This window comes from Colius striatus, chromosome 7 (genome assembly GCF_028858725.1).
Source record: "Colius striatus isolate bColStr4 chromosome 7, bColStr4.1.hap1, whole genome shotgun sequence".
Classification (NCBI taxonomy): domain Eukaryota; kingdom Metazoa; phylum Chordata; class Aves; order Coliiformes; family Coliidae; genus Colius; species Colius striatus.
In genome coordinates this window covers 13,437,272-13,461,531 of record NC_084765.1, presented here as the reverse complement: position 1 = coordinate 13,461,531, position 24,260 = coordinate 13,437,272, and the positions used below count along the sequence as shown (strand labels likewise).

The window sequence follows — 24,260 nt, the reverse complement described above, 5'->3', positions numbered from 1 at the left end:
TTCACAGCTATAGTTTTACATTAAGCTATAGGCTGTTCATGGAGTTATGAATTTAATAGGAAGATGCATCTAAAATGATATACAGTTTTGTATATCAGAAGATGCTGTCGGGATATAGCAGCCTCAGACCTAAACTGAGATGTTGATATAGAATATATATATGTATAAGCTTCTTTACTGACATTTTCACATATCTAATATAGTGAGTTTTGTAGAAACTGAGAGATAGACCATCATTATAAACAATGTCATTCCATAATGGTCAGTGGTGAGGTTTTTTGACTTCTGTTTCATGTGTCTGCTTTTGCTACTCTGACAATTATAAAGTCCAGACAAAGCTGATGAAGGAATCCATGTGTTTTGAGTCAGGTTCAGATATAAAATGATAAGGAAGGTGAATAACTGGCTTCCCTTTGTATTTACATCAATATCGAGATCAGTTCTCATGCCCTTGTAAATACAGGGTATTTCCACTGAAGTTTCTAATTCTACCTGTTTGTGTAAATAATGCGATGAGAGATCTATACCTGCCATTAATTCCAGTGTAATGAAGGAGATACAAATACTATGAACATCATTGTTATGAGTGACTTGATTTTTCTGATGTTTAGTGGTTATGCCCCATCTTCAGAAGGAAAAACTTTGGATATCTCCATTTCCCCATGAGACTTACCCTGCTTTGCTGTGTGTGAACTTAAAGCTTTATAGGATTGAGATTAATTGTACAGCCCTTGCAAATGAAAAAAGCCACAGGGTTTAACTTTCAAACGCTTTTTATGACTTTCTCATCTCCTTGAGAAAGACATGTTTTTGTCCTGCTATTGTTTATTGTGCTTGATGTGTTCTCCATTAGGAAAGGTGAAGCCCATCTTGTGCTGTTTTAACTTAAGATACTACCTTCCACAAAAACCCTTGGTAAACGTGATCTGTGTGGGATGTTTGCCCAGAGAAGTTTCCAGTCCTGAAAATTTATTCCTATCATGATATTTAAGTATTTCTGCTATCCTTATTAACACAGTTTCTGACATCTCTGTGTGGTTTTTCTACAGAAGTGTAATTGTCGTCATTATACTGATGGCTAGATTTTTAATTTCTTTTTTTTACGTTTTATCACTTCATTTATCCTTTGGATTTTTGGTTTTATTCTAAATGCACTATTTTCTTCTGTTATGTGGCCAATAAATGCAGTTTGGAATCTTTACTGTTCCTATCCTGAGAATAACACCCTCTTCCCCTTCTCCATCCCTGATCCAGGTGCAGTACTTCTGACAGTACTTCTACTGTCATCTGTATTTAAGTGGGAAAAACAAATAGAAGGTCAGGATATTTTTTTCAGCTCTTTCAAGTCCTGAATGAGTACCTTAATAGATGGACCATTTTTCCTCCTCTCGTTTGTAAATATTTCTTAAATAAAAAACATTTGAATTAAGAATTAAAGTCAATAATAACATTATTTTGCTCTCTATATAACACCACCATGTTAATTTTATTTTGTTGATCTATGTCCTGGGCTACAGTCTTCTCAATGATCAAAATGAAACTGCTCATTTTTTCTTTACATCATATTGTAGTGTTTGTATCACTGTACAGATTACTCATGGTCTGTGTCCTCAGCTATATCGTTATATTCTAATTCAGCAAGAACAGGTTGGCTGTGAATTTTTAGCTGTGCTATATAGTGCATATTTCTCTGTTTATATCCAATATTATCACCTTTTTTTCCATGCAGAGTCTGAGCAGCTCATATTGAGTATATATGAAGCAGTTCTAAATCCACTGAATGCACTAAAGCATTCATAAGCAAATCTTTACTAGCTACTGAAAAACCCTACGAATAATTTCTTAAAAAAAAATGTTGTCTTCTTTCTTCCACATGCACATGCATGAATTAACACTTAATATGTACTTGAATTGTCACTTAATGTGTACTTCTAGTATAATTTAGGATGTAACGTGACAGGTTCTTCTGAAATTCAAGAGTAATTCTAAGAAACTGAGTAAGTTTGGGGTGTTTTTTAAATAGCAAACAATGCTGAAGTAGAATTGCATGTATGAGATAGTAACAAAATCTCTAAGCATAGTTAAAGTCCTCCAAGGTTTATGTCAGATCAAATTCTTCTTTTCATGTGTGTGAACATAAGGAGTCCAAGAGATTTGTTGGAATTCTGCTTTTTGCTGGGCGCCAGTTTGGAGGAGGGGGAGGCTGAAGCTCTGGCTAACATCACATTCTTTCCTACATTCCTGACGTGAATTACATTTTAGGACTCCACTGTGGATTCACCACCTCCCTGAAAATGGGGCAATGTATCACTGTGCTACTCCATGAGCTGCTCAGGCACTTCTCAATCCAATCCTTTGCTTAGTGACCACTGCAGTATTTTTCTTTTGAATGTATTGGTTTACTTTCATTAGAACTGTTGAAACAAACAGCCAAAGAAGGAGACCTCTCATAATATGTTAACTTGAGAATGTCTGGAAAAAAACAAGAACAAAATGTCCATCAAACATGTGATATCAAAAAACCTGTTTAAGGGCCATGAAAGAAACATTGTCTCAGAAGAGGTACTTACTTGCAGGAGCAAAGCTAAGGATGAGCTAAGGCAGGTGAGCCTGCCTCAGTTGCCATCTGGTGATGGCAAATCTTCAGGGGAAACGTTAATCTAGATTACTATGTATTCTTGTGATTTATATGTTCTTAAGGCATAATAAACTTTTGTGATTTGTGAAGTCAGAAGAAGGGATAAATCCTTCAAATACGTTTGAGAAAAGGGGAAAAAAAACCCTGAGTGCAACACTTTGAATACTACTTTAAATGATTGAGTTAGAGTACAGTTGAACTTGAACTTTCAGAGGTGCAATGATAAAGTGAGGACTATGAGGGCATGTAGCCCCTGGGCCTTCTGCGTCTGTCACAGCTCAATGTCAGGAATAGATCTGGATGTGCATTGCTTTTGGCCCTCGTTAGGCAAGATGCATTGTGTGGACTGGATGAAAGTATCAGTATCATGCAGACTAAATAGTGGTGGTTGCAACACTTTGATGTTTGCTGAGACATGCCCGCAGCTCAGTTTGCTCAGAGCAACAGGCAGCTGTGGTGATGGAGGTGCATCTAGCCCTGCAGTTGTGAGGCCTTGCCCTCTCCCTCACTTGTCTCTGGGCATGCTAATATAGGAAAATGAAGGGTCATCATGACCCCACTGGCCTGTATGCTGTATTAAAACTCCTGTTCTGCAAATCATACTAGTGTCAAATTGCTCCCACTTAAGAAATTACTAATGCATCTGAGGTTTAGTATATGTGAAACTAGGATAACTCTTGCAGGTTGTCAGTAAGGCATTTTTATCTTTCTCGGATGTGTAGCTAACTTTAGACATTGTTTTGTTTTTCTAAATCTAGCATATTTTGCTCTGCAGAGTGTTTTCATTAGTTCCTAATGTTAATTCCTGTTGGTGTTTAAGGGCACAGGGTATTATTTTTCCCTTGCTCAAAGTCTGAAACACAGTGTATTTTTGAGACATAAAAGAAGGGGAGAATCTCATACCTTCACAAAGGAAGCTATCAAGTGTGGTTTGCATGCTGGACATGTTTGCTGTACTGCCTTCTGCACTGGGATGCTATGAAACACAATGGAAGCATTTATGAAACTTTTTATTGACTAAAAACTGGACAGTAGCATATGGGAACACCAACAATTGCTAACTGATCATGAAATAAAGAAATTCCAGTACTCTAGTGTTATAAAAAGAAAGAGAAAAAAAGCCATTCAGAACTTAGTCATATTGGTTCAGCTGTTGTAACCAAAGACTGATAAGATAATAGAGGTCTTTGTGGCGGTTTTCTACTGAAATGCTTTATCTTTATGATGCACTTGGGGCCCTTTAGAGTGGAAAGCTTTTTAAACTGTTGTTGGAGTTAGAACTCAAATTAGATGCTATTGCAGTGGAAGGGGGCTCCTTAGTCAGGCAGCCCTCACAAAGTGACTTTTATCATCTCCAAAGCCCTTCCATTAGATTGTTACTTTCTTCTGTTTTTCCTGTTTATTTTTGTTGACTTTTGCTGCCCTATTTTGTGGCATTTAAAAGGTGACCCAATCAAAAAAGGGTAAATGCTAAATGCTGGACAGAGCCTGTGAAGTAGAGACATCACAGCCTATCTGATGTGTGCTGCAGACCGCCGTGTTAGACAGAATGGTTTAACCAGGTTATCTCTGGGCAGCTAAGATCAAATACACTTTCTTTTATGTCTAGCATTGTGTTTTTGCTTTCTTTTCAAACAATGTCTATTAAAAGGAAAAAAAAAAAAACCCAGCTCCCAGAGGAATTGATTCATAAAGGCGCTTAAAAAACAAAAGAGGAAAAAAAAAGCTGAAATTGCTTAACTTGATTCAAAATCACTTTTGATTTTTGGTCGAATTACTTTGGTTGATGATACTTTGGAATTGCAGTTATGTGATTTAAAGTCCTTCGTAGTTTCTGGCAAAGGCCACACTTCTTTCTTGCATTACAGTCTCTTGGTTTCATAAAAGTGACACTATGTGTTTATTCTAAAAACATAACAGGAGTAATAATTTGTGATTTATTAATTTGTATTTCCTGTAAGTATATGGGGCAAAAGTTAGTTTAGATGCAGTGCATAAACAAGGATGATATTCGTCATGCCTTACACTAATCACAGAATTCAAGAGAACCAATAATACTTTGCAGCTGTGTAGAGATTCCATGCAAAGATCTCAAAGCACTTCAGAAGCATTAACTAACCAGGCATAAAAGCCTCTGATTGGTAGTGTTTTACTTTGTGTACATGTTGGGAAACTAAGGCAAGCACATTCAAGAACCCACAGTAATTTTGTATCACAGCTAAGAATCCTACTTTGGCAAGCTTTGGATCATGCCTCTAAATTTTTGGCTTATTTATGACTCCCAGTATTTTGTCTCTTATTCACTTGATAGAGTGTGTGGTTTTATCTTGTTTTCCTTTGCTGAGTGTTAAAGATATTGGTTTAAATGATATTATCTAAGTCCAGAAATCTATTTTTTTTTTATTCCTATTTTTTCCCTCACTAGCAGATATTATTCTGCATCTATCTCATGTCAACTTGCCATGAGGACAGTACCAGATTGAGCACTGAAAAGCCTCCTGTGTGTCTTGACATGCAGCTACATCTGCATATAGACTGAATATGTAATAGAGGTAATAGAAGTGTTTTAAGGTGGTAAACTAGAGATTGATACAGGTACATAATATTCCCATACTTAAAGAATGCTACATTTTGAATATTTTTTAGCAATGCTTAAAGAAACCTAGGTAGATAAAGTTCAAGATGATGTTTATGGTTTTTATTAAGTGGATCACAAGATATACAATGATTTTTCTATCACTTTGTGTAGTATTGTGATTGGTTTTAAAAGTTAGGTTTTTACCACAGCAGAATTCTTTCTAAATGTAATTTTATACCACAAGTTGAACTCCTCTCTCTTTTTCAGCAGATTTATAGCTACTTTTTGTTTTCTCACTCCTGGTTAGATTGACCTATGACCAGAATTTCTCATAAGTTCTCTTTGATGCCTTAGTTCTGTTCAGTCAGCTCAATTTGTGCTCAAGTCCATACAAAAATAAGGAGTAAAACAATAGGCACATGAAGAAAAATTAAAACATTGCAAAACCGAAATGATTTTTCAGCTTATGAATGTAATCACAATGGCAAGAATATATAATCTAAGGACTATTGAAAATAATAACTATTTTTTCTGAAATTTTGATGAGATTGTTATATTTTCATTTTAAAAGGTCCTTAAACACTATCGACTTTCCACTAACACTCAAAATTTTAAATACTGCTGGTAAAGGGAGTCAATGGATCAAATTCAATGTATCTGAAGTCACTGAAATAAAGGCCCCTAAGAAAAATGTGTCAATTTTAAAGATCTTTCCTAACTGAAGACCATTTTGTGATAGAGCCAAAGGTTAATAAAATCAGTAGTGAATGTAGCAATTTTACAGATAAGCTATTCACAACAAGTGTAGTTACTTGAATAAAAAGCTAATTCAGTTCTAAAATGCCACATGCAGTAGCAGTGAATAGCTGCTTTTAGGTGCTTTCTGGAGGAGGATAAAATACAGAATCACAGCACTCTTCTTTTCCAGCATCCCTGGCTGCCTGTAAATTGCTGTGAATGGGACTGTAGGCTGACAGGCTCTATTAAGACAAACTGCCTTTCTCATCGGAGAGATAAAATAAATCAGGTGTTTAGTCAAATTAAAATACTTCAGATGGAGCAGGCCCTAGGGAGCACTGATCCACCTGACAAATCTGAGACAAACTCAAGACAGATGTGTTTTGGGGATAAGGAAGACCCCATGGAAAAAAAATGCACTGCTGTCTTCGGAGTAAGAGAATAGGATTAGAAGAGAGAGAGCTGCACTATATAATATTTTATGGAAGCTGGCATATTTACTGTATATTTTTCACTAAGCTTTTTGTTTTATCTGTTTTTATGGCAAATACATTTTACAGATAGCTATATTTTTTATTTTATTTATAGATCTTTTTATTCAGCAGCAGAAGTTTATTTACCGGTAATGAGTTTAGGAATCTCATTGCTTGCTGCAGTAAGTGGATGCAAAACAGATGATGATGGCACACAGCTACTGATGACCTCTTTTGGCCCAGCCAGATCAGCTCAATCTGGTCTGCATTCTGAGCAAGTTGTTTTTTATTGGTATTTAAACTGTAAAATAATGGCTCAGATTTTCCACTCTGAAATTAAATTATACCTCCCCTGACACTGTTCATACAACAACATTCTGCATCTTACACTTTTTCTTGTCTTGAGCAGCGTTCAGTTAGGTGTCTTGCAGCTTCATGGAGGTCTAGCTATTTTCCAGGAGCACAGTGTACATTTTGTGGTCATCAGTTCTATTCTGTCGTTGGATTACATAGTGCTGTACAAATTAAAGAGTAGAGTACTTTAAATGGGGTCATTCACTTCAGATGTGTTTCTTTGAGTGGAAAACGGTTACTGTGAGTTCCCGAATAAGTATAGTTAACTTCTGCCTGCTCTTGTGTACAATTCAGAAAAAAAAAAAATCTTATAAATTTAATGCAGCTATATCAAAGGATTCTAAGTAATCCTAACAAAACAATCAAATTCTGTAGCCTTAGCAGGCGATGGTAGCTTTCTATTCCTATTATGAAGCAAGTACTTAGTATACAGAATAATATGGAAATGGAGCAGATGATGAATATCTACTTTGGATGTATAAAGTGTTTTATGACTGTAACATTAGGGTCCTGGGTTACTATACCAAAGCTGCTTGTCAGATGTGAAAGTCTCAAGCCAGTTTCCCAGGTGACAGTGGATAACAATAAGTATCATTTGGGGCAGCAAGTTGGTTTCCATTGGCTTTCTGAAAGAGGTGGAGTGGTTGATCTCTTCTAGTCATGATGGGTAAGAGAGATTTTTTTCTTGGCAGAGGAATCTTTCATCCTTGAAAATGATTTTCAGTATACAATAACATATTCAAATCACCTAAAGAACCTTTGATTTATGGTGCAAGTTCTTCAAGACTGAATAATACAGTTTAAGAGGGTTAGGGTAACTGTATACTGAAGTTGCAGATGATTGAACTGATATCAACAGCGTGGCGCTCAGAACAAGGTAATGGATCCTGGCAAAGTAGTAGCTTCAAGTGCAGACATTTTCCTAGCCACGTGGCTAACTTAGCTTTCAAAATTTTGTTTTGTTATTGCTATTTTGAAACACCTCTTTGCTCAGAACTCTTTCATGGATTCAGTTACACATATCACACTAATGTTTTGTAACGAGTTGGTCTGAATAGTAGTGCCCTTCAGCTGTAACTTCATGCATCCATCATACTGTTTGGGACTATGAAAATTGTTGTTTCTAAAACTTCTACTACAACAGAAGTTGCTTACCTTTTCCTTTTCCAGAGGCCTGTGTCACACATACACTGCATTGAGATTTGACACTGCAGGGTAGTGAAACTTCAGTTTGTTGCAGACTCTTTTAAAATTATCATAGTTAATAGTGGCTAAGAAATTGAGTATTTTCAGTGCTTTATGTTGTTAGATGTAATTAAGAAATGTACAGAAAAATAAGTGTCCTTTATTTCTGGGAGTTTGTTTTGTTTAGAATCAATTACTTAAGTCATGTAGTTTCTTTTTCCATAGAAATCCATTATAGACAGAGATTTTCTTGTATGCTGCCTTTGCAAATGAAATTCTATTTAAGAATAATATTGGTCCCATCATAACACCATATAAGTAGTAGAACATCTTGGGTTTGTCACCTGCCTGGCAGGAGTCTGTTTTGTCTTCCCTCTCCTTATGAAATCTGTCAACCTCTTTCTTCTCTTCCCTAGAAGATATTCATCTTACTCCTGGGAAGAAGGTGGAGACATAATTTTGATGACAGTTTCTCCATTATCTCCCAGGTCCTGTTCTTCACATATTTTCTTCCTCTTCAAAAGTCCTGTGACTTCTTTATCACAGTCCTCTATTGTGAATGGAGGAGAGGAAGTATACAAATACCCTCTCTTTTGTGCCACTGCTCATATCATTGTGTTAGATTACAGATCTGACTTGTTCTTGATTTGGCTCACTTATTCTCTAACTCTCAGTTCTCCTGTACAACATAGAATTGCTTCATTTATCCCACTTCCAACTGTAAACCTCTTTCAGATGCTCTTCCAATATTCCTGAACTGCTACCTTACTGTAATTACATTAATCTGATAGAGTTGTGAGTCTGAGCTGCTCACACAAGGAAGTGCAGTGTGTGGCTCAAGTATAGGAGCTGACATTGCTCTTTGTGACAGTGATATGTTCATATGTAGGATGGGATATTTTTGGTTAGATTTGCAAAAGGACTCTGTACTTTCTACTTAGGAGGCCCATGTAATTTACCCATACACAGGCCATTAAGCATCATTAGTGCAAAGAATAAATGTACCGTAGTTTCATATTAATTAAGTGCTCTCTGTAGAGAAAACTTTGAAAGTTAAATGGAAATTTTAAGGCATTTTCTCAGGTTAGTAATTTCTCTTAGGGACAAGTAGAGCTCACTTTTAGTATGCATTCCATAACCAAAGCTTACAGTTACCCAAATGACATACCAGACATATTGGTATTTTATAGAAATGATCTATAAACTGTTAAACCACTTCTTCAACTGAAATGCATTTTTTGTTTTTTAGCATTTTTATATACTTGGGGGAAAAAACAACAAAATATATAAAGGGAATGAAAATTATGTCTAATAAACTGTGAGCGTATTTTCACACTGGACAGATTTAGATGGAAAAGATATAGGGATTTGCACACAGTACATCGTTAATTACATACGTCAGGAAAAAAAAAGGAATACTCTATATCTTTTCTGCAATTCTTGTAATATCCTCCACTGCTTGGAGCACAGTCAAGCTATGTGCTAGATTCTTTTGAGATTTCTTATTAAAATAGATATTCAAGCTGCCACTTGAAACAAGCATATTGGTGATTCAGCAATTTGTTATGTGAATATTGCTTGGTAACTATTGTCTATCTCGTATTTACAGTACATCTTTCCTGCATATTTAGGTACACCAGAAAGCCTGGCAGAAAAAGAGCGACAGCTCTCTACTATGATCACCCAGCTGATCAGCTTACGGGAGCAGCTCCTGGCTGCCCATGATGAACAGAAAAAGCTGGCAGCTTCACAAATTGAAAAACAACGGCAACAAATGGACCTTGCCCGCCAACAGCAAGAACAGGTGAGGTTCCAAGAGAGAAACCTGTGAAAATGTTTCATGCAGAATTCTTATCATAAACACCTCTCTGCTTAGTATTTTGTTTCATATTTTTTATTGTTAAAAGAAATAAATATCTTGAGGATTTACATCTTTTACTAGAAACAGGAAATATTATAGGACCCTGAGAAAAAAAGTGGATGTGGACATTCAAATAATGTATTTCCTAGAATAAATGGCATTTGATAAGATTTCACAGTTCTTTCTTGCACTGATATGCAATTTTGGGAGTTACAAATAAGCCAGACTATAACCACTGTAACTCTTTCTCCTTTTGACAAGAAAATAATTGAGCAAAAACCCTTAAGAATCCTCAAAACTTTAATAATCAGATTTTTTTGTTGTTGTTGTTTGTGTTTCAGGGCTTTTTTTGGTTTTGTTTGTTTGTTTTAAGATGTAGTTGTCCAAAGAGCTATCCTTTTCTCATTGTACCAAAGTGTAAGAACAGCGATCCCGCACAGTAGTCCCCTAGGCATTAGATCAGACAGATCCAAATTAATGTGTGGTTTTTAGGAATCTGACATTATTACTAGAATTATCTTTTCAGTTAAACCTATTTTATAGGATATATACAGCAATATATGCTCTGTTGATTTTAATGAGTTGTGATGTCTGGTATTTTATGTGCTTGAGTATTTGCCCACATGTAGGAATATGGACTCATCCCCTAATGGAAAATAACATAAAGGAACACTGTAAAAAATCAGAAGTTAGAATGTCATTTAGCCATCCAGAGATGACACAGTAATTAACTATTGACACTTGTGAATAAGCTAGCACAAATTAATCTTGACACATTTGCAGACGAGTGATATCTTACAGTGAACACTTTGTAATTATATTTCAAAATGAAAATTAAATGACACTTAAAACTAGGTTGTCATGCTCAATGAAGCGAGCATGTAGCTCAACCGATAGGCAAATAAAATTCAGAATTTGAGCCACATGGTGCTTGTGTACCCTACTTTACTGTGTCAAGCCTATACATCAAGAGTATGCTAAGATAATTGCATTGTGGGGCCTTGGACACATATTCTATCATCTAAGAGGAACCACTGACATGCTTCCATATACTATAGATGCTGCATGGTATATTTCTGGTTTTCATTTGGAAATCCCAATTCAAATGCTACTATATTGTGCATACAGGTACAAAAAAGCTTCTCACAAACAGTCTGAACTCTGACTGATCAGTGCCTTTGCACATGTAAACATCCCTGTCTTGGGTATAGCTTACCATGTTAAGTAGCAGCCAGGTCACCAGCAGCTCCAAACAATTCTGGACATAGGATATTGTGCATCTGTGAAAAAAGACACAGCACTCAAAAAGAATGACCCATGATGCATCTCCATGTGGCATCTGATTTCAATGTGAAATTACAAATAATTAATTTCTGAGGCTGAGTATCGTGATAATATTTATATTACTGTCACTGAGATTTTTAGCAGCAGGAACAATGTGCACAAAAACCTGACAGAGCTTATCATTAGTGACAAGCACCATACTTTTAACACAGAATAGCCCAATTGGTGTGTTTCTTATAAAAACTAATAACTCAAGCACTCATAAAGGTTTTAAATATTCTCTGTAGCATGGAGTTCTCTATACTATTAGGGTTACTTTTCCAAGCGTGGATACTACTGCTGACCACTCATCTGATACAAGATAGCTTGAGGTCCTAGGAAGCACCTCTATGTTCCCTGGGCACGCAGACTGCTAGCTCTGTTTGAACTATGTTTTTCCCTAGCAGACTGGGGCCTGCTTCTTCAGTCTTCATTCACCATATTTTTATTGACTTTACTGGGAGAATTTTCCAGAAATGTCTGAACACCAGGCACATAAAAAGGAGTCTGAACCTTCTTACAAGCATCAGTGTAGGGAGCTGTGACAATTACTTGATTCCCTTTCTGTGTGGCGCTTTGTCTTGATCCAGACCAGAATCACGTAAATCTCAATTTGTCTCTGACACCCTATGCAAGACTTCTTGCTGTATTGTCTGGTTCCCCTGATCTAAATAAGTATTTACAGGAGAAAAAATCATACTTTATAAATGAAGGTAGCAGAAGTGCTGAGGTTTTCAGGAAGCTCAAGCCTTGTCTTTGTTTCAGTCTGCTGCACAGTGACCCTTCTAAAGTGGATCTCCAGCTGTTCCCCCAGCTCCCCTCCTATTGACCCCCGATAGTGGCAATCCATGTTACCCATTGCAGGGAGCAACCTTGCAGTCTGAGGACAGAGTCCTATTTCCCTTCTTCTCTTCCATGCTTATTTTGGATGGTTTGTGGGAAGCGGGAGCGGATGGGTAGGATGTTTGTCTCAGATTCTCTCCTGTTAGTCTCTTAGTTTTCCCTGCCTTCAACATTTAATTCTCTCTATAGGGATAGAATGAACCTTTACCCTCAGATCCCTTACTGAATCTACCAAATGAGGGTAATAATATGTACATATTTCACAGGGTTGTGTTGAGGATGAGTTACTGAGCAACAAGGTACTGCTTTTACTCAGAATGAAACCCTACTTCCTTGAGTAGTTCCAAGGACGACTTCAAGATTTAGAAGAGAAGTAATATGCTGCTGATTGTGAATGAAGTTAGAGAAGCTTGCCCTAGGAGCTTGTGCTGAATAGTGAAACATCTATAAATACTAGCTAAGGCTCCAGTTCAGCAAAGCAGGAAAATGTGTGTTTAACCTTAAGCACCTAAGTAATCCCATCCCCATTCAGCAAAGCACTTAATTTTAAGCATGTGTTTCATTCCCATTGTAGTTAACAGTAATGCATCATAGTCAAAGATCACCACAGGCTTAAATGCTTTGTTGAATAGTGATGAGATTATTCACATGCACAAAGCTAAACCCATGTTTCTGTGCTTTACAGAGTTGAGGCCTAAGTGCTTGAAATACAGATTTCTTACAGACTAACTAGAATTTATGCTGCATTTAAATTTAAAATGTTTGTTACAGATACCTCTGAGATGTCCATTTCTTAAAAAGTAAATGATGCTTAATAAAAATACAGTAAAGAATAACTAATAAGATATTTTTCACTCAATAATATTGAAACTTCAATATTAATGTTTTAATTTAATGGAAATTTTATTTCTAATAGATTGCAAGACAACAGCAGCAACTTCTGCAACAGCAGCACAAAATCAATCTACTGCAGCAGCAAATTCAGGTCAGTGTGTTTTATTGCTCTCTTTGGATTATACTTAAATTCCATTTATGGAGAGTGAAGGATCTAAAATAAAACAGCCACTTGCTTTACTAACAAGCGTCAGTAAAAATGCTTTTTAGGGAGAAAGTTTGTGTCTTAGAAAATTATTATCAAACATCTTTTTGATGGAAAGAGTTTTTCTTTGAGAAGCAGAGTTTTCTTCAGAAAGTTATGTATTATTTCTTAAATCTTGTACTTTAATTCTGAAATCTGCTATCAGTTTGACTTCTATTGTTTGAAGTAAAACCAGAGTCTCAATCATTGTTAATAGAATTCCTTATTCTACAAAGGCAAAACTGGCTTTACAAGGTTAGAAAAATGTTTTCTCTTTCCTTAACTAAACCAAACAGCTATAGAATACGATAATAGACGTTGAGACAGTACTAAGTCCCTGAGACCAGTCTGCTCATGTACAAAGACCCACATGTATGTGTCCCATGCACCTTTGGAGTCACTGTACTTTTGTGTGTCTGGGAGCATTCTGGGGGTATTCAATTATCTGTAATTTTACTCAGAACCTGGTTTAATTTTATGTGAATGTATGTGGGTAGGGAGTGACATGTAGGTAAAGATATTGTTGACATGTGACTATTACCTTCTCTGACTACCACTTGGTTTGAAAACCTGTTCTTTAATTTAAATATTTCAGTTTGATCTGACAGATGATTGTGCTGCTAATCATTTCTTATAAGATTGAACTACCAAGTTTTTCCTTAATCATCTGATTGCCATGTTATTAGACACTAAAACTGAAGTTGTTCCTTTTCTCATCGCAAAGAAATACTTGCAAATGCTTTTGAAAATATAGTAGTGTGGTTTCAGCTACACTTTAAGGAGTTTAATTAACATGTATAAATGTGTTGATACCTGAGATGAGAGAGACAATTGAATTTTAAGGTGCCATTATTGTCGTTGCCTGTTGGAAATCTACATCTTCATATTACGTGTACATAAAGAATGGAAGAAACGTAAGAATAGTGAAGGGAAAAATATATACCATTTTCTCTAAGAGTCAAATCTGTCTTCAGAAAAATCTTTACTTGTTATAAAAGCTGAGAAGGAAATATAACTGAGTCCGCTTAATAGAAGAGTTATTCACTTGAGAAATTTCTAATTTAAAAAATTCATTTACAAAATAGGACCTAGAAAGAGGAATCATGAACAAGTATTTTTTGTTCCTATTTGGAGAATATGGATATGTTTTACTCAGAAGTATCCCCATCTGTAATAAAAAGTTTAAAGGTACTTCGTGTTTCAGTTTGCTCAATACTTTCCAGTAGCTTACCCTTTCACTGACTCTGGCATAATGTGATCTTAGAATAGCTTCCAGGTTCACTTTAGAATAGGTTGCAGGGTCGTTTTCTTTTTCACTCTTAATTTTTTTCTTAAGGAGTGATGAACTCTCCACAAGTTTTCTTTCCCATCCTTTTCTAGACAAAAGCGTTTTAACGATTGTTCTGCTTTTGTGAGATAAGTTATTACTTGGTGATCCTTCTCTATATTTGTTTCAAAATTCTTGCCAGTATAAGCTACTGTTATTCTTTAATTCCTTGGTATTTTGATCTCTTTATTTATTTTTATATTTACATGTATCTAATCAGTGTATTTGAGGCAGTGAGAACTGTTTCCTCTCTCAGCTTGTTGGCCAGATTGGTAGTGTGTTGGGCATCTCATTGATGAAAGAACATTATATACTCCAGTGTGAAACACTAAGCACGTTGGACAGATGCCATCTCAAAGAGACATTGATCTTAGCAAGAGATTACTAAAAAAAAGTTTCTTAGAAGATTTTTTTCTTATGGTAAACATGGTCCAAATGCTTGTGACCCAAATAATGGTTCTTTGCTTATTCTTTCTTAATTTCATGATGAGATTTGCTAGACAGGAGTTACTTGGGAGAGAAGTTAATTGCTAAGTTGCCTCTGCAATTTGTAATGGGTTTGTTACTATTGAATTGATTATGACTGTTGCAGTTCATGGAGATTTGTAACTCTGTAAGGGACTATAGGTTGGATGGAAGTAAACCAGGATGCAGGTGAGAGGTATAGTGCTGTGCTGGTTCTCCCAGGTCTCCCAACATCTTCCTAGGAAACCTCAATACTGATGTTGAAGTCACGCTCGTGACTAGGTGGAATTCATCATATCAAAAGTAACTGCAGTGTACTGAGTAACTCCGTCTCAGTTAATTATCCAGATTGTTTTTAGAGTGAACAGAAAAAAGCAAAGTGAATAGTTTTAGAATGCAATTCATCTTGTCCTAAACTAGTCATTTAAAATGTAGCAGAATTGTCCTCTAAAATGGCTTTTTCTCTCTATAAAGGATGTGTATGCAGATGCCTACCATGTAGAGACCTGAAGTGAGATGAAGTGAATCACGTTCTCTATGGATTGAGGGGAAAAAAAATTATCTTCTAATAAACGTTTCCATTCTCAGTTTAGTTTTTGGGCTTGGTAGGATTTGGAACTGTGTCCCAAATAACTTGATTTTATTCAGAAGATGCATTTATTTAAAGATACTCACAAGCAACCTTTTTCAGGAAATAGCAATTATTTACATAAAGTGGTGTGGATTCTTATCTATACTTTGTGTGCCTGGAAAAAACAATAGTACTCTTCCCTGACCCTCCCCCTGAGAAGAGATTACAAAATATAAGTAGCACAGGTGCCAGTTCCATCTGGGCACAGGCTTATTCATGGCACAGCTACTTGAAATAAGTACAGTACGTTCTCTAGGATGCAGGAGTAGGGCATTGCTGATGCAATATTCCGTCATGAGACACAGTGTTCCACTCATCTTCTGATGTACAGTGTTAATTGTTAAACAATAATTTCCGTGAATAAGTGAATCCAGTTTATTTAATCGTTTAAACAATCAGAAATTACTTTAGGTGGGGCTTGCAAGGTTTCTGTCAACCTCATATAAAAGTGGAAAGAATCCATATTAAACACATGTTTTCCTGGACCATCTACTAGGTTGATTTCCTGAGAATTTTCTTTATTTAGTATCTATTATTTACATTGTCTTGTATGTTATTTGTTTATTCAATCATTTTAACATCTTATTTCCCTTGGTTGGCTTTGTTTTGTGTTCAAGACCATTTGCTGGAGCACCTTACTCCAGGCTTGTTATACATCCAAAACTTTGTCAACAATCTATGAGCAAGTAGGACATTATCTAGGTCGACCACGTGAAAACAACATAGGTATTTCAAAAGTACTGAGATCATTAAATGTTCTGCATAATCATCTCATATTTTTTGAGTGAAGCTAATGCTACTTTCAGAGTGTACATGTTAGGGAAAGCAGTTTTGTCTGTTGGCTAAAGGGAGTGGGAATCTGGAGATTTCTCACTTCTGTCTCTGTTTATCTGAAATTTGACAAACTATTTCCTATTCCTCAAGTCAAAGGAAATGTTTTGCAAATATTAAATGAAAAATTTCAAATAAATAAAGTATATTATTACTTTTCAGCTCATATATTCACAATGTTCATAAACACTCTTCTACAGAGGAGTCTGTAGCAATGGGAGGAAATCTAGGGTGCTTAGTTAAGTTCTTTGTGCTGCAAAGCTGTGCAGAGAAATCATTGTTTTTAGTGGAAGTAAAGCTGGGAAAACACAGTAGGGAAAGTAAGAGCTCAGAGATCAGTCCCCAGGTTGACTATTTCAAGGACTTCTCTTAGCATATGCTGCAAAAGCAAAAACATCTGGGGATAGGGGAAAAAGCTGTTTAAAAGATGCATTTGGTGGTACATCATGAAGGTAAGAGTATATTGAACTATGAGAAGGACTGCATCTCTAGAGAAGTTCCAACCTTGAAAACTGCTTGAGGCCCTGAAATCCCTGTGAATTTTGTGCCACATTGTGAGAACTGAGTCCTTTTTAGAATGAGGCTTGGGGACTGCTTCTAGTCCCATCATATCCAGCTGAAGAAGGGGGCTGGTTCCCAGTGAAGCTTGGAGGATGTTGGTCCATGATTTCCCTCTGGCAGATGAAAGTTTGAGGTCTTCCCTCCTCTGGTGAGCAGGTTTCATTAGAGTGAGTCCTAAATTGTGGCTGAAAGCTTCAGTTTTCTGTGAAAACTTGGCAATGTGTATTACATCAACAACTAATTCAAACTGCTTTTTGTCCATTGTCTTCACGTTCTTCCTCTATACTGGGCTCAATGCCACTGCAGAGCATTTTGTTTTCTGTCTGATTCAGTAAGATTTCCATTACTTCCTCTGCTCTCATAAGTATTCTGTTTTAATTCAGCCAATGGAAATTATTCCTGATAGATTTTTTCCTAGTTTTAATCTATTCATTCATGTTGTAGTATCATATTAATGTTCATGCATTTTCTGTTTCAGTCAAAAAGAGTGAACATGATTAGTGTGATAGTAAACAAGCAAAAGAATAGTAACATAAAAATTACAACTATTTAAACTGTCCTTGAATAGGAATAATTTGAATCATACTTAAAACTTAAGAGGCTGAACCAATGAGTCCTTCTTCTTATCCATGATTAACTACTGACAATTCAGGTACCTGGTGAGCTGAATAAGGACTATCTCTTTATGTGAAGTACATGTCTAAAGATCAGAAATAATTACATTCCACATTAGCCTTCATAGCCTCCCTGACCTGGTTAATTAATTTTTTGCTAGAATAATAATAGTAGAAATAGATTTAAAGATATGCTTCATCATTAAGTATGTAACTGACCTCCAATTTTAAGAGCCAAACCTTTCATTTATTACCTTTTGGAGACAGGTTAAAGCTGCTTTCAGAAAGCTTGCTGAAAATGCACAAGCTGAAATCTAGTTATTGTCAGTTCAGTTGCACTCTCTGAGGTTGTCTCTCTTTGTAAATTCTATTTAACATTGACAAGCAAAAGGCAATTGCAATGCTACTGTTCTGGCACTAGGGAATATTCTCCCTCACCTTTTTTTTTCTTTCCTTTTTTTTGTTTTTGTTTTTTTTTTTCTGTTGCTATTGATTATGAAACAGATCCCCTTCCAGCAAGCTCTGAACAGAACCAAATAAAGCCATTGAAAGCAATTTGATACTTCTATTGGCAGGGTGCGCAGATCAGATACTCCCTTGAAACAGAGAGAGTTACAAACAAAGCTTAGAAGTCTAGGAATAGCCCCCAGCTTCAGCAAACCCTTAAAATATTTTGTAATTGTATCTTCAATCATGAATTAACCAGGAAAAACAGACCTTTTTTTGCCTTTATATTTCACTGCTGTATGCTGTTTTTAATTGCCCATGGGCACACTGTTGTGATCTTCTTTGGAAGTTTAAAACCAGGATAAAAATGCAAATCTAATTATTTCTTTTATCTAATCTAATTAACTTTTACAAGTAATGATAGATGCACTATAGCCTGCATCAAACATTTTAATAATGATGTTTCTGGATTATAGAATAGGTATAACTACTGTAATTTATAAGCAGACAAGATTCTGGCAGTAGAAAATGTAAATTATTATGATGGCTTAATAAACTATAGCTACACTTTATTAATTTACAGTAGAAAGGATACATTTCCCTTACATTCCAGATAGCTTATGAATTGGTTCCCAGGTGTCATTGGTATCTTTTTTCTTTTTTCTTTTTTTAATAGTCTTAAAATAATCAAAGTTTAATTCCCTTTTGTAATGCAGTTGTGTGCACATGGAAGAGAGAAATGCTGTTATGTGCCTTTAGCTTGTAGCTGGCTACTAAACCATTTATTCAGATTCACAGAGTTCTGCTGCAGGCACAGCATCACAGCTTCTGTCCAGTTCCTAACTTGCTTAGGGAAAGCGGAAACCGATCTAATGGAGGAAAGACAAATACATTAAATATCTAAGTCAAATATTTTGTATTTTATTTATTATTACATAGTGGCTTGTTAGTGACTTCTGAAGCCCTTAATTGATAATTACTCAAGCAAAAGGTCTATTACAGGCCAGTTTTTCCAATAAAAGCCATCTTTGTGTCTGACTGTTGGGTTTTTCTCTGTCAGCTGTGTGGAAAGAGAAGTGGGATCCTTACCTTCTCTGAGGAGCCCACACTTTAAAAAATAGGCCAGTGATACTCCCTATTCTTTTTTCAGCCTCTTTCATACTAAACATGCTTTGTCATGACAGCATGGTGGTCACCTAACAAAAAAAGACATGCTCTGCTAAAGATTCACTCCTCCTGTGATACTCTTAAGTGTCTGGTCTTGCACCTTGATCACCTATTTTCTGCTCTGCTTCTGAGGCTCTCAGCCCCTGTAAACAAGGTTTATCCTGATAAAGCAGAAAGCAATCTGCATTTGACATTTGACTTAATCCTTAAATCTGTATATAGTCTTGAGGTGGGCAGTTGGATTTTTAGAAATTTTTACTGTGGCCTTCAAGAGTTAAATTAGCTCTCTTGCAGTTTTCTCATTCACTATATGTTTTTCTTTTAAATAGCTTTATTTCGCCTACCCGAGTCTAAACAAATTGTATTTAATGCAAAAATTAAGCCTTGTGTATCTCTTTCATATGACTTCTCTAATTATAGAGCAGTAAATGGTAGAAGAGCATATGTTAGCAACATGAGCAGCAGTCTATGAAATGAGCTACAAGTTAATAAAATGATCTTGTGGTAGTGTTGGCCAAATGTTAGCACACATGTTTCGGAAAGTGGTATTTCAACAGACTTGAAGAATAGGACTTTGGCACATGGGTGTTGAACATGATCTGATGTGTGGAAATTAGTTAAACCAAAGTAAATGTCATTGTTTCTCAGGCTCACGTTGGTGCAGAACATGGTAGTAGCTGCCCTCTCGCTTTTCCTTTGCCACATGTGTTTTAAAATTGGAAACGAAGGCACAGTCATCCATAGTCCCCAGTTCAAGTACTGCTGCTTCATTCCCTCTGAGCATGCTGTGTTGCAATCTTGCCAGTGGCTTAAGGACTTGTTCCTACCCATGCTTCTGTCAAAGCCAGGGGCTAAAATCTCATTGATTCTATTGAGCCCAAACACTCCTCCTGCTGTATTTGCTTACAGAAGGCACTCAGATTTGAGCTCTGTTAATTTAGGTGCAGAATATAACCAGCTCTTGAATAACAGCAGATGATCAAGCAAATATTTTCTATCCACCTGTACCACTGCCAAGGGATCACTCTAAACGCAGAGAGCTTAGCAGAGATTATGGCCCTTTGAACTTCTCTAGTCCTGTTCCTGTGGTAGTACAGGTCTGCATCACCTCCTCTATCAATCTGCATAATGTAATCTTTGCAATATTGCAGTATTTACAATAAAGCAAGAATAATGCACTATTTGTCCCAGCACAGAAAACTAGTTTCTTTTCTATGTGGCATGTACACAAACTAACATGGATAACTGGGAACAGAAATTGAGCCAACAGGCAGTCTACCAACAGGGCTGCTCCTGTGAAGTCTTACGTGCTTGAATAACACTAGCCAATATTTGATGACTTGCATACCTAAGTGTCACATAAGTAGGCTTTGAGAACTGAGTACCTCATATGAGGAAACAGTTAAGACTATTAGTATTGTGCTGAAATATCTAAGATAAAAATGAGGCAGGGATTTTAGGGAATGTAATTCACATTATTAGACAAATAGATGTAGTTGTTAAAAAGAGGCTCTCTTTCAGTGTTACATTAAAACATATCTCAGGACTGATAGAAACTGCCTAAGAGATCGGCCTTTCATTTCTAATTAGTTACTTTTTCAGTGATGATTTTTGTGATTGACAACCATGTGATGGCTAAGAGGAAAAACAATGAGGATTTGCATTGTTTATTTTAAAAAAACCCCAAAAAACAAACCAGCTCACAGTCACACACTCATTGGGAGATAATGAATAACGGAAATAGTAAATAAATGTTAGTATTGAAAGGATTTGATTTATAGAGATATTCAGATAGACAGGCAAGACTGGAATGTGATGATATCAGAAGTAAAAATTTCTTCCTGCAGAAGCAGGTATTCGGAGGATGGTGAAGTACAACCCCACATAAACAGGCTAAATTATAAAGTGGGTTTTTTTAAAGCTCACACTAAAATCTTAAATTTATCAAGTGACCTGAAGAATCAACATGATTTTTAGTTTTAATTGGGAGAATGCTTCAGAATTCAAATGTATTACTGAATCAATTTGAGCATAAAAACTTTATTTAATATCACAACAGCAAGAAAGAAGTGCATTCATAGAATCATAGAATGGTAGGGGTTGGAAGGGGCCTTTAGAGATCATCTAGTCCAACCGTCTTCAGAAGCAGGGTCACCTAGATCAGATCACATAGGAACATGTCCAGGCGGGTCTTGAAGACCTCCAGGGAAGGAGACTCCACAACTCCTCTGGGCAGCCTGTGCCAGGGCTCCCTCACCTGAACAATGAAATAGTTTTTTCTTATATTTAAGTGGAACTTTTTCTGTTCCAGCTTCATCCCATTACCCCTTGTCCTGGTGCTAGCTACTATAGAAAAAAGGGATGTCCCAACCTCCTGACACCCACCATTTAGATATTTGTAAATATTAATGAGATCTCCCCTCAATCTCCTCTTCTCCAGACTAAACAGCCCCAGTTCCCACAGCCTTTCCTCATATGAAAGATGTTCCATTCCCCTGATCATCTTGGTGGCCCTGCGCTGGAGTCTCTCCAGCACTTCCCTGTCCCTCTTGAGCTGAGGAGCCCAGAACTGGACACAGGACTCCATATGAGGCCTCACCAGGGCAGAGTAGAGAGGGAGAAGAACCTCCCTCGACCTGCTGGCCACACTCTTCTTGATGCATCCCAGGATGCCATTGGCCTTCTTGGCCACGAGGGCACATTGCTGGCTCATATTTAGCTTATTATCAATCAAGACTCGCAGGTCTCTCTCTGCAGAGCTGCTCTTCAGCAGTTCGACCTCCAGCCTGTACTGATGCAGGGGGTTGTTCCTTCCCAGATGCAGGACTCTGCATTTGTCCTTGTTGAACCTCATGAGGTCCCTCTCTGCCCAATTCTCAAGCTGGTCGAGATCCCGCTGAATGGCAGCACAGCCTTCTGGGGAATCAGCCAGTCCTCCCAGTTTGGTGTCATCAGGGAACTTGCTGAGGGTACACTCTGTCCCCTCATCCAGGTTGTTGATGAAGATGCTGAACAAGACTGGCCCCAGAATCGATCCCTGTGGAACTCCACTGGCCACAGGCCTCCAACTCGACTCTGTGCCATTGATCATCAGCCTCTGGGCTCTGTCATTCAGCCAGCTCTCGATCCACCTCACTGTCCACTCATCCAAGCCACACTGCTTGAGCTTTCTGATGAGGATGTTATGGGAGATAGTGTCAAAAACCTTGCTGAAGTCAAGGTAGATGACATCTGCTGCTCTCCCCTCATCTAGCCAGCTGATTATGCACTCATAGAAGGATATGAGGTTGGTCAAACAGGATTTTCCCTTGGTGAAGCCATGTTGACTCCCCTTGATAACCATGTTATCCTTCAAATATTCAGTGATAACATTCAGAATGAGTTGTTCTATCACCTTTGCAGGGATGGAGGTGAGGCTGACTAGCCTGTAGTTTCCTGGATGGTCCTTCTTGCCCTTTTTGAAGACTGGCGTGACATTGGGCTTTCTCCAGTCCTCAGGCACCTCACCTTTCCCCCATGATTGTTCAAAAATGATGGAGAGAGGCTTAGCAATCATATCAGCCATCTCCTTCAGCACTCTAGGATGCATCCCATCAGGACCCATTGACTTATGAGCATTAAGCTTGGCCAACAAGTCTTTAACCTCTTCCTCTTCCACCCAGGGCAAGTCCTCTGCTGTCCTGGCCATCCTGTTATCCTTGCCGGACTGGGCTTCCCAAGGGTCAGCCTTGGCCATAAAGACTGAAGCAAAGAAGGCATTCAGTACTTTGGCCTTCTGTGCATCCTCAGACACCAGGACACCCTCAGTGTTCAGCAGCGGGCCCACATTCCCCCTTGCCATCCTTCTGCTGCTGATGTACTTGAAAAATGCCTTATTCCTGTCCTTAACATCCCTGGCTAAATTTAATTCTAGAAGGGCTCTAGCCTTCCTAGTTGCAGCCCTGCATGCCCTGGCAATGTTCCTATACTCTTTCCAAGAAGGCAGCCCCTTTTTTCCACCTCTCATAGATGGCTGCTTTCTGCCTGAGTTGTCCCAGCAGATCCTTGCTCATCCATAGAGGCCTCCTACCTCCTTTTCCTCCTTTCTTGCACATTGGGACACACTGATCCTGGGCTTGGAGGAAGTGCTGCTTGAAGACTGACCACCTCTTATTGGCACTTCTACCATCTAGAATAATATCCCATGAGATCTGTCCAAGTAGATCTTTGAAGAGGCCAAAGTTGGCTCGCCTGAAATCCAGGGTCACTGTCCTGTTTTGTGTTCTGCCTCTTCCACACAAGATCTTGAACTCTACCATCTCATGGTCACTGCAGCTGAGGTTGCCTCCAACCTTCACATCCCCAACCAGGCCCTCTTTATTTGTCACTACCAGGTCCAGCAGCACACCCCTCCTTGTTGGTTCCTCGATCATCTGCGACAGGAAGTTGTCGTCAACAATCTGTAGGAACCTCCTGGACTGTGTGTGCTTGGCTGTGTGGCTGTCCCAGCAAATATCAGGGTAGTTGAAGTCCCCCACGAGGACCAGGGACTGTGATTGTGAGGCAACTCTCAGCTGTTCGTAGAAGGCCTCATCCACATCCTCCTCCTGATCAGGTGGCCTGTAGCGGACTCCTACAACAATATCACCTGCCTTGCCCTGGCCATTAATTTTTACCCAGAAGCACGCTACCCACTCCTCATCCCCACCCAGGCACAGTTCAGAACACATTAATTGCTCCCTCACATAGAGAGCAACTCCACCTCCACGCCTTGTCAGTCTGTCTTTCCTGAACAATACATAACCCTCCATGGCTGTGCTCCAGTCATGGCAGCTGTCCCACCACGTCTCTGTGACATGCATTGTGGTCGCAGCCCTGCATCTGCACCCACATCTCCAGTTCCTCCTGCTCCTCTGAATACATTAAAAAAAGTATCAATTCTCATAAAGAAAGTAGTATTAATGCGTAAACCTATAAATGAGCAAACCAGAGGCTGTTTAACATTTGGTGTACATTTGATGGCATATGTAACCGGAAAGCGAATGAATATTTCTAATATTCTCTGTTGCTTCTTAGCAACCAGATAATCCAGACACTTGCAAAAAAGTCAAAGCAGAGCTTTTAAGGAAAGGTGAATGGCCTTTCATGGAATTCAGCTGCCTAATTT

The 24,260-nt window shown here is 37.8% G+C and overlaps 1 protein-coding gene across 11 annotated transcripts in view; it reads left to right on the top strand.

Annotated features, from left to right (window-relative positions):
• Nucleotides 1-24,260, top strand: part of SOX6 (SRY-box transcription factor 6) — a 366,925-nt gene that overhangs the window by 209,403 nt on the left and 133,262 nt on the right. For all 11 annotated transcript variants that reach the window (XM_062000290.1, XM_062000283.1, XM_062000284.1 and 8 more), the window contains 2 exons: nt 9,598-9,770; nt 12,910-12,978. In XM_062000290.1, coding sequence (XP_061856274.1) covers nt 9,598-9,770; nt 12,910-12,978 — 242 coding nt within the window. The remainder of the gene's footprint in view (nt 1-9,597; nt 9,771-12,909; nt 12,979-24,260) is intronic.